Consider the following 17,297-nt stretch of genomic DNA (forward strand, 5'->3'; position numbering starts at 1 on the left):
CTAAGGGGCCCACAGGAAGGCAGCTTCAAGCCCTTGGTACAGCCATATGGTCACAGCTTTAGAGATTCCCAGCCTCATGGAAAAGAAAGCCATGTTTTACATGTGTGTTTTTGCTTTCTACATCATTGGAAATTGTTTTGTGACACACTGTTTTCAAGCTCCCAGATGCATCTTAAGTAATGGATTGATGTCTGTTAGTCTAGCTAATTAAACATCACAGGACTTCTTATAACAATGTCCTGTGATAGAAGTTTTAGCCACCATGAAAAAGCTCCAACTGCAACTGTCTGAGAAAGATATACTCATGGGTTTTTATGGGTTGAAATAAATGTGCCATCACACACGTGTGTGTGTGTGTGTGTGTGTGTGTGTGTGTATACATATATATGTGGATACACACACACACACACACACACACACACACACATATATGTTGAGGGGTAGAGTCACATGTGGCAGAGTACAACCTCAGGTGTCTGTCTTCACATTCCACCTTGTTTGAGAAAGGGTCCCTTGTTATTTGCCACTGTACACATCAGGCTGGATGGTCTATGGGCCTCTGGGTTTCTACAGTCTCTCCTCCTGCCTTACTGCGATTATGGATTTACCCCACCACATTTGGCTTTATGTGGGTTCTGTGGATTCAAATTCAGATCTTCAAGCATTCATAGCAAAGTGTCACCCCAGCCTACGTGTGTGTGTGTATGTGTGTGTGTGTGTGTGTGTGTGTTTATAACTAAATTAAATGTTCAGCTAAATAGTTTTCAAAAAGATAGTTAAAATGTCTCATTCAACCAGAGGTCTTGTCAATAAAAATCAAAGGAATGTATAATTGTGTACTTCTTTTCAGACAAAAGAGTTTTTGTTTTGTTCTTTAAAGGTTAAAACAACATAACAGCATTAAAATAGGTGGTGTCAGGGGCAAGAAAAGAGGAGTTAAGACTCTCACATAATCTTTACACTCATGGGGGAATTATGACACAAAAGGTTGTTTTGTTTTTCTAAGTGGTGAGCATTAATGATCATGATTCTTTTTAATTTCTGCATTTCTCAAGTGTCCTTTGCTTACACTCAAGGAGAAGAGAGGATGTGGTTGGAATGAGAAATGCTCCCCATAGCATAGCTGTAGAACCAGAGTGACTAGAATTCAGTTCTCAAAGATGACTGTTTAATAGCTACATGAGAATCAACATCCATTATCAACAAATATTTTTGATCTTTCTTTAATATAATACTTCATTCCTTCACCACAGTTTCTTTCTCTTCCCTATCCAAACCTCTGCCCCATTATCTTTTTTTTTTGGGGGGGGGGTGGTAGGTCTGATTTTAGCCCTGCTATCTCTTGCCTCTCTTCTACTTCTGGGATTCATTTGCTCAATACAACAGGGTTCAATGTCTTCCCATCTTGCCTGCTTTCCTGCCCATTTGTGACCATTTGTAACCACATCTTTGCTCCAGCAGCTGGAAGGACCCGCTGGTTAGTTGACCTCAGAGTTCTCCTAAGAATCTTTGTGTCTAACCACCCCACTATGGAATTTTGTCCCCGGAAACACCTCAGTTCTAGCTTTACTAGAAAGTCCTGAGCCATGGTAACCCTGTGATGAAACTATCTTGTTATCATTTTGCTTCTTGCATCCTTTCTACTGAGTTGAATAAGGAAGTGGTAAGTGTAATAGACTCTCAGTTTGTGAAGCTGAGTATCCTGAAATACATGGGGTTTCTTGCCATTCTGCCTCCCTTACCAACACCATCTTTCTAGAGTGCTCTTCTTAACTCTGGAGGACCCACGCACCACCCCTCTTAGGGTTAAGAGAGTCATCCTCGTGAGATACACAGACTGTAAGCTTTTTATCAGAGCCTTCACACTGATTCAAGTGTGAATTCCAAGTCTGGAATTCCTTCATATACAGAGTAAGTCTTCAGAACACGTGTGAGAGGTGCAGGATTAGGGGGAAGTGTACTTCACTCTTCTTTGAGAACAGACTCACTATTTAGCGTCAGCTATCCTAGACATTACTATACAGACTGACTGGGTTTAGATTAACACCTATTCTGCTTTAGCCCTTCCCAATGATAAGATTACATCAATCACACTCCCTCATGCCTGGTTTCACCGTTTAAAAATTTTTCTTCAGTTACATTTAGTGGAGTGTGTGTGTGTGTGTGTGTGTGTGTGTGTGTGTGTGTGTGTGTGTGTTCATACATACTACAGTGTGTATGTGGAGCCCAGAAGGCAACTTTGTGTCTTCAGCCATGTGGGTAAAAAAAAAATTGAATTCAGTCTTGGAAGCAAGTGCCTTTACCCACCGAGTCATCTGTCTGACCCCTGTCATCCCTTTTTAAAAGTGAAATGGTGATCTACCTGAGGCACAACTTCCAAATACAAGCCATTTTCTAATAGAGCTGTCTAGCTCTTATCATTTTCATTTTCTTCTTTGCCTTTATGTACCAAAAGGTGGATATCCCAGAAATCTTAGTTGTCGACAGAAGGTAATATGTACAAAAAAGGCACAGTCATCTATAAAACACTACAGCTTTCTGGCTCTTAAGGGTGCAAGTTCACTGGTCTCGCATCAGTATAACTAACATGAGATAAGCAGGATGCTGGACTTTCCAAGTGTCCTCAAACAGCATCTCCCTCCAAGCTGCAAATGTTTGTACTCAGCACACAGAAGAGTCATCTGCTCATGTGCTTAGCCAATTAGGTTTATAAAGAAAATTAATTACAGTAGTAAAATAAGATTTCAAACACTCCTGTGTCAGAAGGCCACCTCAACCCAGAGGCCTCCTCACATGCAGAAGAAAAAGGTGTAAGGCTTGGCCCTCTACCTGGGGCTCCGTAAGACCTCCCAGTGAAATCCGGGGGGCCTGCTGAAACTCTCTGCACAGTGTTGAGCATCTTTATTTTTGCCTGAAGTGAGTCCACTGCGTTTAGTTTTGGGAACCCTGGCTCTATGATCACACAGCCACTTTCTTACTGCCCTACGCTCACTGCTCCATCTCTCATTGGCTACATTCACATAGCACTGGTTCTCTAAGCTGCCAGGCCTGCATCCTAAATGTTCCTAAGACAGTTTTCATGGAGATGCATAATTCCTGGTTGAACAGCATATGATATGCAGGCTCTGCAAACATTAGACGCCTTATGTAATCTCCTATATAAAATCCTTGCAGTTTCAAAGCTTTAGCAACTATTATTTTTATCATCATCCTTTTGTAGCAATAGCAATATATTATTACTGTTATTATCATTGTTACCAGGACTGTATATACAAAACACTATGTTCTGGAAAAGCAAGAGTTTTGTTAAATTGACTACAATATACACAATATTAACCTTAATATATAACAAGTAGTAAGAGCCCAAGAGATACAAGCTTTGCAGTGCATTGAAACCAGTGTAGAATGGAGAAAGCATTTCTTTTCTCTCACCGATTGGGCCCCTTTCGCCCTCTCAGTCCTTCTCCCCTCCCTCCCCCTCTGCTGCCTCTCACCAAAGGAATCCCTTCACCTATTACCTAGCCTTGTATTACTCCAGGGTTCCAGCACATTTTGTCTCATTGGTTATGAGCTCTATCACAGCTCTGTTACATATTTATACATGTAACAATCTGATTAAAATAACTGACCCACTCAATGCTCCTACGGAGAAACCTCATTCAGAGGCATCTCTAAAGTTGGTGATGTCTTAGCACATTTGAGAGATACTAAGTGTTGTTTGGCTGTGGCGGTGGTGGTGGTGGTGGTGGTGGTGGCGAGGAATGAATTACGGAGCTGAACAAGCCCACGTAGAGTTTATTAGGAAAAAGGGTGGGGGTAGGGAGAGCTTATGCTGGTCAACCAAGAAAGGGAGTGAGGAAGAACAGATAGAATGTTTAAAGCTAAGATAAAGAATGCTTGAATGTATCGTAACTCCTTCCATTTACCCACCTGCTGGCAGTAGTTGGAAAATATCCATAAAATTTTGGGATCTAAAGAGTCATTAAGCTGCCAAATTTAGTTGATATCTGGGGGCATATTGAACCATTTCGTAGTGCAGAGGCGAATAAGTCCGGAGGCTGTTACATATGGCATTAATAGAAAGAGAGAACCTAATTGTCATTCCAAGTTGAATTATTTTTATTGTAATATTTTTATTAATTCTTTGAGAATTTCATGCAATGTATGGGGGTCATATTTGATCATTCCAGTGACTGACCTAAATTATTAAATAGCGGTAGTAAAGGAACTTCTTCCTTTTACTTTTAAATTTTGTGGAAATTCCATCACGTTTTATAAAGGCAGACACATTTTTAAAAATATTCTGAACATCTTCTGGTATTTGGCGATTTACACAGAATTGTAAGGCATGAGTAGTGACATCCATGGCAGAATCTACTCACCTCAGTTTCCCCCTGAAAACACTGTCCTGGAAGTTTGAGAGCTGTCGGACGGAGCTGTGGTGTTGTACAGAGATTGTTTAAAGGGCCAATAGGAACAGATAAAAGGGAGCAATGTGATGAGAATTGACTGGGGAGGGTCTCAAACGAGCCAGGATGTCAAAAAGGATGAGCTGAAATAAAATGCCAACTGAAGGAGAAACATTAGGGCATAGTGGTGTGAGGCTTCGGAGAAAAGCAACCCGCCCCCGGAGAAAAGCAAACCCCAGAGAAAAGCAACCCCCCCGGAAAAAAGCAAACCCCCCCGGAGAAAAGCAACACCCCCCCCACCCCGGAGGAAAGCAACCCCCGGACCACAGCAAAGTCTAGGACACAGAGAGGCGCTGCCCTCCTGTAGGTGGCAGCAATGTTTCCCTTCCTTCACGGCTGCCAAAGGTAGAGAGCATAAAGGGGAAGCCAGCCAAAGTCTGTGCCAGGTAAAAGGGAGGACTTGCTGGGCTTGGTAATGCACTTTACTCAGAAGGGTCATAAGTTCAAAGCCTGCCTGGGCTAAGAAGTGTATTCAAAACCATCTGGGTAACTAAGCAAGACCTACTCTGGAAATAAACAAAAACAAAGAAAGGAAGGAAGGAAGGAAGAGAGGAAGAAGGAAGGAAAGAAGGAAGGAGGGAAAATTAATGGGCTGAACTATAAATCAGGAATAGAGTACTTGCATACCATGTTCAAGGCCCTAGGTTCAATTCCTAATAGTACAAAAGAGTAAGAGAGAAAAAAGAACGAAGATTCTTACCTTGTCTACGGCCCATTCTATATTGGACATATCTTAAGTGTTTTTGTGTTCATAAGGGATAAAATAGCTAAACCAAAAAGTCAGGAAAGACCAAATGCTAAAAAATGATCAAGACAGTGAACAATGCTGACAGAAAGTGAGTCCAGGATGTAGTCATAGGCAGACACAGTAAGGACAAGCACTAGCTCCAAAGTATGAAGTCAATTGTGTCGGCCACAAAGTTAGCAGCTTACTAGTCCTGCCTTATTGGCCAGACACTGTTTTATCCAAAACCCAATAAGAGAAACATATATACAGAAGGACATTCCCTATCATCTCCTCTTTTTTGTCTATATAAAAAGAAGGGTTTTAACTTCATCCAGCAACAAAATGGTGCCATTAATGTGGGTCACATGGATTTCCATGTAAAATGTGACAAAAGCTTAGAAAGGGATTCTAAGAACAAAACAACAGAGGCAAGCAAGGATTCTTGGTAGCAGCATTTTCTCTGGTGCTCATGGCTCTTTTAAGGGAGGCTTCCTGACTCAGCATTAGCAGCAAAAACCACACAGTTGTTTTAAGAGGACCAGTGTTACCAAACAATTGAATGGTGTTTATGAGCAGCTGGCAGCAGCAGGGCCCACATCTTCAAGTTGGCAGCATGCTACTTGATGGCAGCATAGACCATGGTGGGGAGCACAGCTCCATGTGCTGGTGGTAAATGTACCCCCCCACCACCGCCATCTTGGAAAGCCAGAGATTAAAACAGCTGCCCCTTTAATTTTAGTGATGTTGTTTAGCAGATAAAAGACTCATTGCTAGAAAAAGATGTACAGTAAAGACAGATCAGATGAAGGAAAAAACTCAAAAGGTTGTACAGTGTGTTTTAAAATATACATAGGCTTGGGAGAGAAAAGAAAAAGGATAAAGTGGTTAAAAAAGAAATAGAGTAGCTAGGTATGGTAGCACACGCCTTTAATCCCTGCACTTGGGAGGCAGAGGCAAGCAAATCTCTATGATGTCAAGGCCAGACTGGTAAATAGAGAGAATTCCAGGACAGGCAAAAGTTACACGGAAAAACCCTGTCTCAAAAACCAAACAATAAAAATAAAAGAGAGTAATTAAAAAACCATGTAAAGTTGGAAAATACACAGAGTCTGGATTTTTGTATGTTATTGTGTGGTCTTTGAATTGTTTGATTGCTGAGAAAGGAACAACAGGTGCTAACAGATATTTGTTGATATTTGCTGCTGGATTAACCCAATTTATACAATTTGAAAATGCCTTGCATTTTTAATGTAAGTATAAGAACATGTTACTTTGGAAGAAGAAGTTTTTTTGTTTCCACAGAAAATGAAAAGCTGTGGATTCCTTCCAGACTAACATGATTTGATCAAGCCAGACCCACTGAAGCAGTGTCCATGGGACAGGGCAGCCTTGCGACCACTACAGCAGGGTTTCTGTGTCTTCTTAGGATCCTCATGACAGCGCCCCCTACCAGCAGGAAGCAGTTTGGAAAGAACGATGCCAAAATTCCCAAATGTTATTATAAATGTTTTTTTTTATTTAATCGTGATTGATTATAAATGGTAAATGATCACAATCAATCTCTTTTTAAAGAAAAAGAGGGGAATATGATATAGAAATGAATACTTTGCATTGGTATAGATTTTATTGATACAAATTTAAGGCCAATTTTGTTAGAGATATATTTCTATTCTTGTGTAGATATTGCATTTATATAGCTCATTTAAAATACAATGTATAATTAAATTCAGGATATAGATAGTCACCTATGACGGTCAAAACTTATAATCATGTTAGGTTTTCTAGATATACAGAGATATATTTGAGATGGATAGATAGTCTTCAAACCTTTTAAAGACCTTCAGAACATGACATTTAAAATGGTTTAGGGTTTTTCATGGCAAAGAGACACAACTATGATGGGGGTTGCCCTTCTGTATATGTGTTTCTCTTATTAGTTAATGAATAACCAGTGAGACAGGAAGATAGCCAGGACTAGGAGAAGAGGAGAATTTTGGGAAGTGTAGGCAGGGAAAGAGTTGCAGATCTGGTGTTCTGGGGTGAGCCAAGACCATGTGGAAATACACAGATGTATAGAAACGGGTTAAGAATTTACAGAGCTACTAGTAAGAAGCCCTAGCCATCAGCAAGCAGTTTCTCAACTAATATAGCATCTGTCTGTTTATTTGGGGCCAAACAGCTGTGGGAAGCTCTCTACACAACTGCTCCTGCAAACACCAATTACATCAGAAAGGAGGATAGGCATCAAAGAAACTTGATATGGAGCTGCATTCATTATGGCAGAAATAGCCATTTGGGCAAGAAACTGCTCTTGCCTGGACTGTTTGACTGTGTGTTGTATAAACTGGCCATGCAGGACCCCACAGGAACATGATTGCTGAATTCTCCAAACCAAGATGGTACATTCCTGCAGAGGTCCTGCTTCATGGAAGAGTCTGGCAGACATTCTGCAGGGCACAGAAAAATGACTGACAAACTGCCAATACAGTAGACAGTTTCAAATGTCCTGCTTGCTTCCAAATTAAAACTGGAACCAGTGTCAGGTCAGCTCAAGCTAGGTTTTTTATTGACAATGTTCTGATGGAGAATTCACTCAGTGTTTACAACACAAGAAAACAACAGATGATTAAAACAGAAACAGAATAATATTTTTCTATTCTAAATTTAACCCAAGCACAAAAGACAAAAAAAAAAAAAAAAAAAAAAAAAAAAAAAAATGGACGAGGAATGAAGATACATGACTATCTGCAGCTCCAAAGCTTGAATTAGATTCCAGCTTACTACAGGGTCGAATATTTCCAAACACAGAACCAATGTTGAAAATGGCTGTTAAGAGGCACACACACACACACACACACACACACACACACACACACACACACACACACAGCTAGATATATTTATTTTGCTTTAGTTGAATTGACCTCACTTTGCTACAGACACTTTCCATTTCTATTTTCTATTTCCCCTCAAAATTCATGGCTCTAAGTTTGACAGACTAGATCCAAAATGGTTTTCCTTACAAATAGAGGCTTTAAGAATTTGTTTATAGGGAAGGAATAAAACATGCGATAAGGAATTAACTACACTACCCCTCATAGTGATGTATTTAATTAGAGGAAATGATCTTTAAGCTTTATGAATCCAGTGTCTATTTTAACCACAGAGTGATTTTGCTACTCACCACAAATGAATAGTAAATTTTGAATCCAGGTTTTGCCACAAAATAGTCATCGGATTTGAATGTGATTTTGATCTGGTTTGTTCTTGATGTTATCCTTGGAGGGATTTCCTTGTGACCACACCACCTTCCTCTAACCACAGTGCTGGTTTCAGAGATATCTTCAACTTCCACAAAGTCATACCTAGACACAATGTGATTCATGAATGTTTTTTTTACTAAAATTGATTTCACTTGCTGACATACCAAGACTCACACATGATTTCTTATGACTTACCAACGTACTGAAAATGATAATGTGACTAAATGTACAAACCCCAAAACTAGTTTGGGGAATCTTTGGCAAACTTGAATTTCAACAGTCTAACCAGAGAGAACCCTAATTTACTCCATTTGACAATTGCAATGTTCTATATAATTAAAAAGTACTTTCAGACCATGAAACTTAGAATGATTCCTGGGAATAAATAAGTACCTATAATCTGTTAACATATTTTAGAAGTAGGTTGAGATACATGTCCAAATATTTACCCATTCAACACCTCCTTGAAAAGTACATGATTGACATCTCCATAGGTCAAGGAGTCTCTCTCTTTCTCTTTTTAAATGTCTTCTAGAAAGACCATAAGATAACATGGCATTTTTTTTTTTTTTTCAGAAAGGAAAGCATTTAATGTTAAATTGGCTATGTGTGTTAATCAGTAACTGCTCGTTGCTTACAAAGGGTGAGTGAGTTCTGCATTAACACAGGATCACTCTTAGCACTAGTCACAGAAACGCAGAATCCCAGGACTATAAAGAACAGCACAGACAAGTAAGTATTCCCATTTGATCCTTGTAGTTCCTCTACCCATCCCTGATGTTCTCCTTCAGTGACAAACCTACATTCTCTATGGAGCATTTATTCTCTTCTAGGACACCTCAGGTCTTGAACCATTATACAAGATCCATTAAACAATCTGTCTTCCATTTGGTCAAGATTCTCACTCCTTATCTCTACCTTCCCCCAAGTGACTTTAGGTGTTAAAAGTCACAAGCAAGTGGCAGGCACTCATTCCAGTGTCCAGAGGTAGAAGTCTCATGTCCACCTTATCTATTTGTTTGTTTTCCCAGAGGAGGCAGAAGTCTCAGGGCAGTCTTATTTATTTGTTCATTTATTTTCCCATTAGGATTACTAGAAGGAAGCAGTATAAGAAACCTCAAGTTCCAATGTTCAAAAAACCAGCTGGCCCTCATTTAGTAGCTGACAGAAACAGAAGCAGACACCCACAGTTAAACACTAAGCCAGACTGCAATCCAGATGCAGAGAGGGAAGACAAGACCAGGCTACAGAAACCCACAGAACAGCTGACCTGAACAAGGAGGAGCTAATGGGCCCCCAGACTGATAGCTGGGAATCCAGCATGGGACTGACTCAGACCCCCTGAACAAGGGACCTCTGACAGTGGAACCAGGATGTATCCCTGGTGCATTAAAGGACTTTGGAAGCACATTCCCCATGGAGGGATACTCCCTTAACCTAGAGGCAGGAGGGAGGGCCTAGTCCCTACTCCAAATGACTTGACAGATTTTGTTGACCCCTCCTGGAAGGCACCACCCTCCCTGTGGAATGGGGGGAGGAATGGAAGGGTAGGTGGGGGACATGGGAGGGAGGGAGAAAGGGAGAAAGGGAGGGAGAGGAAACTGGGATTGATATTTAAAATGAGAAAAAAAAAGTGATATAAAGACTTGAAAGGATATTTGAGAATTTAAATCATGAAATACATTGTCTCTGGTATAAAAGTGAGCAAATCAGGCCTGGAGAATGTGACTATCTAAGGTGGCTCTGGTAATATAAGGATCATGGGATCTTGTCTCAATGCTGGACTTGGTTTGAAGGGCCTTTTCTTGAATTTAATTCATCCAGAAAACATGTTTTATGAGGGATATTAAGGAACATTGTAAGTTACTAGCACTAGGTAGTGAATAAAGAGCTCTATTCCTTACATAAAATGAAACAAAACGAAACAGCCAGCCGGAATTTGTTGCCTTTACTCAGGCTTTGCAGGGTTTTCACTGCATTGTGAAGGATGACCTAAAGAGCTGCTAGAAACAATAATAAGCTGACTAAATATTCCTCACAGTTATTTATGCAGCCTTTATGTCCTTTGCCTCAGTTTCTCTCTAGGTAAAATAAGAAGTACATATCATATAATTTTGCTAGCTACATACATATCCCCTGTGTGCTGTGTAGATTAATTATTTAATGCTTATATGGTTCTTGGAAGGTGAAAAGCAATGAGAAAGTGTTGGTATTTCAGAAAAAAAAAAAGTATTGCCATGTACATAGCCGCAAGGTTTGCTGGAAGATGGTAAGAAATCACTTTGCATTTTATTTCATATATAATATTTGTAAATCATTTTTACTGCAAAACATAAATCCATTTGAAAGATTTTCATAACACCAGGTCACTTTTATTTTAAAACCTTCAATGTATTTTAAGCTGTGTCCCAGGGGAGTACACAGCACAGGGGCTGTGGGGCTAGGCTCCTTTCTATCTCCTTCACCCTCTTTCCATTCGACCTTATCCTGGAAAATTTGAGAAGCAACTTGAATTGAAGAAAGGTCCAGAAAATGTACCACCCTAACACTTCTTCCAGTATTGTCTAGGATCAAAATCCCAGTTCATCTGTGGCTTCCTTTCTGTTATGAGAAAACAGACTCATAGCAGAATGGAAGCCACAGATGAACTGCCAAGTGATTGAATGAGAAGAGCATCTGTAGTTTTCGGCAGTTTATGCTAATGATGGGAGTATTTATGACACCAAGGGCATCTGTGATTTTGTGATTGTGATAGTAAATAAGCAAAGCCGAGGAGGAGTTGTGATGCTCTGGTTCACTGGGTGGGGCAGAAGGTGGAAGGCCAGAGACCTGCATGTGACATTCTACCATGGGGACGCTCATAGGATTGAACTCTGGTCCTGCGGAGTTGGATGCCAAATCAGACTGGCTATGCCAGAATTAAACACACTATAGGACATGCTGCAGATGTCAAGCGCTGTTCAGAGTGGAGGAAACAAAGCTGCCCCCAGCACACATTTGGGTCTGTGAAGATACACCACAGTAGTTAATTTGATGAGGTGTAGAATAGATCAAGGGATGCAGGCCTCTGGCGGTATGGGGAATTGTTTTGATTCAGTTAGTGGAGGGGAGAAGACACATCCACCATGGATGGCCACTCCCTGGACTACCTCCAGGTTACAGCATAACAAGAAAATTAGCTGAGCACCAGCGATCCTCCCTCCCCATTACTTCATAACTAGCATTGCCGCATGACCAGCTGCCTTGGCTTCCCTGCCATGGTGAACAATGGACCTATTCTCCCACAAGTTACTATTGCCAGGCTATTTTTAGCACAGCAATTGCAAATGAAGCTAAGGTGGTGTCTGACATCTAATACCATCCAAGACCATCCATGTTATCGCCTTTAATCTTCTTTAATAGTGTTTTATTTTGTTTTTTTTTTTCCTCTTGTCTCATCTTATCAGCACACACACATACACAAATAGTTCTCTTTTTCAAGGATGAAAGACACAAGATCAGCTTCAGTTCATTCTCTGTGTAAATATTAACTAGCTCGCCATGTGTGTATTTGTCTCTATATTCTGGCATACATTACCCTCTGTGGTCCTAGAAAATAATAGTCAATCCTGTTATTTTTCTGGGAAAAATAGCAGCATAATAAAAGGTGCCAGTATAATAAGTATGCAACAAAGGACAACCAAATCAGATGCACCTCTTTTTATTATTCAGAGGAAGATAAACCGTGGAAAGGATTTAGTAGTTCAGGAGTTCACTGGCAATGCAGAATAAGGGCAGCCAGTAAAGTACAAAGAGGAAAAAGGAAATCCCCTGAGGTCTCTCTCACTCAGGGCAATTAAGGGAGTATGCTGAAGCCTGGACAGTTTCTGGTCAGCATGCTAATGAAGAGGGGCATTAGCTGGCTCCCATCTTCTCCCTCATCAGGAAAGAACACAGGTTCTGAGTTGCCTCTGCTTCCTTCTCATGCCTATCAGTGAAGGCGAGGAAGGCCCAGGCCTGGGTCTCTGCCATCTCCCATCAACACTACAGTGGTCTAGCCTGTGGAGCAAGCCAAGTCTTCATAATTTGTGCCTGTGTCAGACTTTGAGCAGTCACAGCATGTCTCAGGGGACCTGGACTGAATGCGCGTGCTTGCTCACAACACCTCCATGGGCTTTGGAAAATCACAGATCCCAGAGTCTATTATCAGGGAAAGGTAATGGCGACTGATGACCGTGTCCATTTCTATGGGCCTTCTACAGTACCAACATAACACTTTTTAAAAAGAAAGGCCATTGTCATTGTTAGTATTGACTGAAAACCTGTTAATTTGAATTGCAACTTACCCTAAAAGATGTTGGCATTATCCCCCATGCTAGGGTCCTATATTGCATGGAAAGGGAAAACAAGGTGACTCCCAACATTGTCCCTCTATTCTTGCTGACAGTAGGTAGGCTGTGAGCATCTTCTACAGGTTCAATGAGATCCTCAGACTGTGAGCCTAAAACCTTCTCACTTAAACAATTTTTTTACACAGGAATGGGGAAAAAAACCCACAATGAAGTAAAATAAAAAACCAAACCAAAGCAAACCAACCAACCAAACAAAAACGAAGACTAACAACAACAATAACAACAAAAAAAAATGTCTTTGGTAATTTCAGGCAGTTTAAGAAGAATGTTTTAAATTCAGTTTTTCCCACTTTGATTAAAAGACTACAGAGGCTTATTTTCTCTTACCTACAGATGTCATTTTCTGCTTCCTCTAGTCCAAACTGATGGTCAAAGGCCAGTTGTATGCGTGTTTTCTCCTGTGAGTGGAGCCTCCATGTGAGGAGCAGGTTCCGGGGGTAGCTGCTGGGGAATCGAGGACTCTGCACGTGACCATTGCCTGTCACCTGGATGTTCTCCTCTCTTCGGTACAAGTCTGTGAGGTGATTGCTCTCTGTTAGTAGTCACAACTTGTAGAAATTAGTATGTTGCTCCAATTACAGGAAAGCAAAAACAACAGCAAAAAGAACAATTTACAACATGACGTTTCAAAACACTTCTTCATTTTGTTTATAGACATAAGATTAAGTAGTAGATTTGGGTCAACAAAAAGTTCCTGTTTCTATTTTGCCTGCTTCCCCAAACTCCCTACATCTCCTAGTGTTCAATACTTTGTAACCTTGGGGGCTTTCCTCCATTATTCTTGAGACGTAAACTTATCCAATTATCTCAGACCTCAGATTCATTTAGATTAGAATCAAATGAGAGAATGACTTCAGACATTTCATCTTTTTTTACTATGTTATACAAATAAAATGAAAAAGTTTAACAGCATTTCTAGTGACTACAGGGTTCAATAAGTAATGATGAATGAATGAGTGAAAAAATACAAATGAAGAGATTCTAATAATATACAGGGCGACTTATAACTTGTTTAAATAAAAGGTTTTAAGTGAGTTTTTCCTCCATAAACCCTAGAAGCTTCTCTTTTTGGATTTCTGTGACTTAAGTATCTTTAATCTGTGTTGTATTTTCTGAATGTTTTATAATAATCATTTATTTGGTCCTTGTCTTGGGTCCCTGGGAACAAGGGTCTTGTCAAGGGTTCCAGACCCTTGAAGTTCTCAAGTGGTTACGAGTATGCTTGTTTTTATGATGGGGCCCTGGGACTCTTTTTAATGCCCATGGAGAAACTGGCTGTGGGATCCTTAGACAGCTTCAGGGTGAACACCAGAAACACTGTGTGCTCACAGAGGTCCTTAACTATGGGCAATCAGACTAGACTTTCAAAGTCTAAGAATGGCAGTGGGTTGGATATCCTCTCAGCATCATCACTGCTTCAGTAAATCATACCTACCTCTGAGAACTCTTGTAAGCTTTCTGCTTGTGACACATGCTTCACAGGAGGTGACATAACCTAGGAACAAGTGGAATTTTCCCGGACTTACCCTCTGAGTGTTATGATTTCACCTCTCCTAATTTTGGTGTTTCAGTTTTCTGAATGACTGAAGAGCCATGGACAGGGATTCTTGTATTAGTAGCCAGCTTGTGAGCAGTGCAGCTATCTTGGGATTTGTATACATGTCTGAAGTGAGGGTAGTTTTATGTGGACTGCACATTTAATCTTTGAAATGACTAGGGTGGCTATCAGAATTGCAGACTGCACGGTGGATATCATTTGGTATGTTTCAAGATTCAGAGTTCTTGGCATTTTTTAGGGTTTCTGAATCCCATAATAAACAGACCTCCAACCACACTCTATTTGTATCCTCCCACGAAGAATTGCTCTGAAGCCTATAATTCAAATGAGCCTAGCAGGAGTGCCCTGGAAGGTCTAAAAGATGGGGCTGCTGAAGCCAGCTTTAAAGCTTCCAAAACAAGAGAGAGGATGCTAGGCAGGCACTCCCAAGTGCAGATGCAAATGGAGAGAGTCTTTGGAACTGGTTAATGCTCAGTCAGACCTAAGGAGAGGGAGTCATTCCAGAGAGGAGAAGTGTGGTAATTGAGGAAGCTGAGGTCCCCTTCCCTGGACCTGGATGACAGCACTGGCTCTGTAATAGACATGCTCAAAGAGCTGAGAAACATCCACCAGATGACCTTCTCTTCACCCTTGACATTATACTGAAAATCACTGGTTTTCTCATTTTGTGCTGAGGAAATCTTATAGAACCCAGGCAAATGCTGCTTCCTGGGCTGACTGATGTGTGCTCTCAACCAACTAGCTATTATTCAAATGCAGACGAACTGGACCATACCACACCGTCTTCAAGCCTCCTATTACTTGAGTAGTATGTGCTACGTACTACAACTGTGTAGTGCCACAATTGCTGTGCTATTTTCTTAGATTTAGTATTGTGGGATGACTTAGTTTTTAAGTGAAACTTGTGTTTAGTAAACAATAAATTTATTCTAAAATACAAACATATCAACAATGTCAAAAGCTCCTAGATATAATGTGCATGAGTAAAAGGAAGCATATATCTCAAAAGGCTACTAAATTCTAAAGCACTTCAGATTCCTCATTTACATACTAAAGGGGTTGGGGGTAAGTTTTTCTTTGGTCTTTTTCAGAGGCAATATCTAGTGGTTATGTGCATTATATGTGTATATTTCCTGTTCCAGATGCTATGCTAGATTTGGATTTAATTGGAAGACACTTAAAGAATAGGTCCCATCTTCCTACATGCAAAAAAAAAAAAAAAAAAAAAAAAAAAAAAAAAAGTGGATTCTTGTCACACAGTGTAAATAATGCCCAAAGGAATGCTAAGAGGCAAGTATAAACTCTAAGTGCATTGGCTTTCCTGAAGCTTTGTGAAACTAGGGGGGATGCATGTAAGATATGGGCTTGGCATGGCAGCAGAGGCCTGTCCATCACACTTCAGCTGGACTCTTGGTACACAGGCTTTAAAGATGAATTTGTAAACACCTAAGAGAAATTGAAGTGTCTGCACTTGATATGAGTGGAAACTGGAAAGTTCTGGGATGAACAAATAGCTTGGCAAAAGGAACATCAACTGACTGGTGGTACACAAAAGGAATGGCGAGAGAGTGCCACCGAGGTACCATCTCCCCGGAGGAAACTGCTACCTACAGGGTATGTGTGACACCAGGAGCCTGCAAGGACAGTTTGAAGAAATGCAAGTTCAGTGTGATGTAGTGATACAGAATTCAAGTGGAAATGTCGCTCGGCTTGGGGATAGATAGGTGGCTGGGCTTGTGATGAATACAGAGAGTATGTGAGACCTAGAGCTCCCAGAGGAAAGAGCGTGGGACACTGAGCCCCCAGAGCACAAGTGTAGCACACCCACCCTAAAGTCAAGGTCAAGTTTGATGTGAGTGGATCTGCTTGGGTGTCAAGTGACAACAGGCGTGCTTGGGGAGATCAGACCTGTCCACAGAAGGGAAACCACATCTGAGCTAAGATGCCCCGTAAAGAGCCACTTTCAGATGTCAAATCCAGGGCCAAACACCGTAGAACTTGGCGACAGGGAAGTCAAGGTCATACTTTAAAATCCACATTGAGAGATTGTGTGAGAGGATCTTTTTCGTACATCTATCTGAGCATATCATTACAGGCCAGATTATCTTAAAGATATAAACTGTGGTTATAAATGAAATGTCAGTCACGTCTGGAAGGGGACACTGTGGAGGAGGTAGGTAGAGAAGTTTATCTTTTTATATAATACTCGATCCAGCTTGGTGAACTTACAGACCGCACTGTTTTGAAAAAGAGAAGGAAATTAACAGTTTTCTAAAAGTGTTTTCCTTATAAACTAATCCTTTCCAAAATATACATTCGTATAAACTCAGTACAAGTAACAGAAGATTATATTCATGTTTATTTCATGTTAGACATTATTTTAAACTCTTATCATTTCCTTTCCAGGGTAAAATCATTGCTATGTGTGTTTTTTCCTGTAACAGGCATTATTACAACCAACATTGTCATTGTTTGATATATGATGGTTCTGGAGTACAGAGAGGTCAAATGTCCTTCTCAAGATGGCAGAAGGTGAATCCAGCCATCTGTCCCACAGCTTACGGTTATAAAGGTGCTAAGACTGTCATCTCGGGGGCAGGTGCTTGCTGAATACACATGAGGACTTGAGTTTAGATTCCCAGCACCCATGTGAAACCAGAGCAGTTCCATGCATCCATAATTCCAGTGCTCCAGTGGCAGATGGGAGCCAGAGACAGGGGAATTCCTGGAGGGTCATGAGTGGGCTATGTTTGTGTATACAGCAATGAACAACTAGAGACTGTCTCACACTAGACCTTAGTGACAATGGACCTTAGACCTTCTCCTCAGACCTCAACTTGTGAACCATGACACTGGGAGGCCCAAAACAGCTGTCCTTCCAATAAAATA

At 40.7% G+C, this 17,297-nt stretch overlaps 1 protein-coding gene across 4 annotated transcripts in view; it reads right to left on the reverse strand.

The window, feature by feature from the left end:
* The window catches only part of Pdgfd (platelet derived growth factor D), a 199,201-nt gene that overhangs the window by 63,172 nt on the left and 118,732 nt on the right, over window positions 1-17,297 (reverse strand). For 2 of the 4 annotated variants that reach the window (XM_051177794.1, XM_051177792.1), the window contains 2 exons: window positions 13,178-13,364; window positions 8,381-8,561 (listed from right to left, as the gene is read on the reverse strand). In XM_051177794.1, coding sequence (XP_051033751.1) covers window positions 8,381-8,561; window positions 13,178-13,364 — 368 coding nt within the window. Of the gene's footprint in view, window positions 1-8,380; window positions 8,562-13,177; window positions 13,383-17,297 lie in introns of all 4 variants that reach the window. The other 2 variants (XM_051177793.1, XM_051177790.1) reach the window with 1 other exon arrangement.

This window comes from Phodopus roborovskii, unplaced genomic scaffold, assembly GCF_943737965.1.
Source record: "Phodopus roborovskii unplaced genomic scaffold, PHOROB, whole genome shotgun sequence".
NCBI lineage: Eukaryota > Metazoa > Chordata > Mammalia > Rodentia > Cricetidae > Phodopus > Phodopus roborovskii.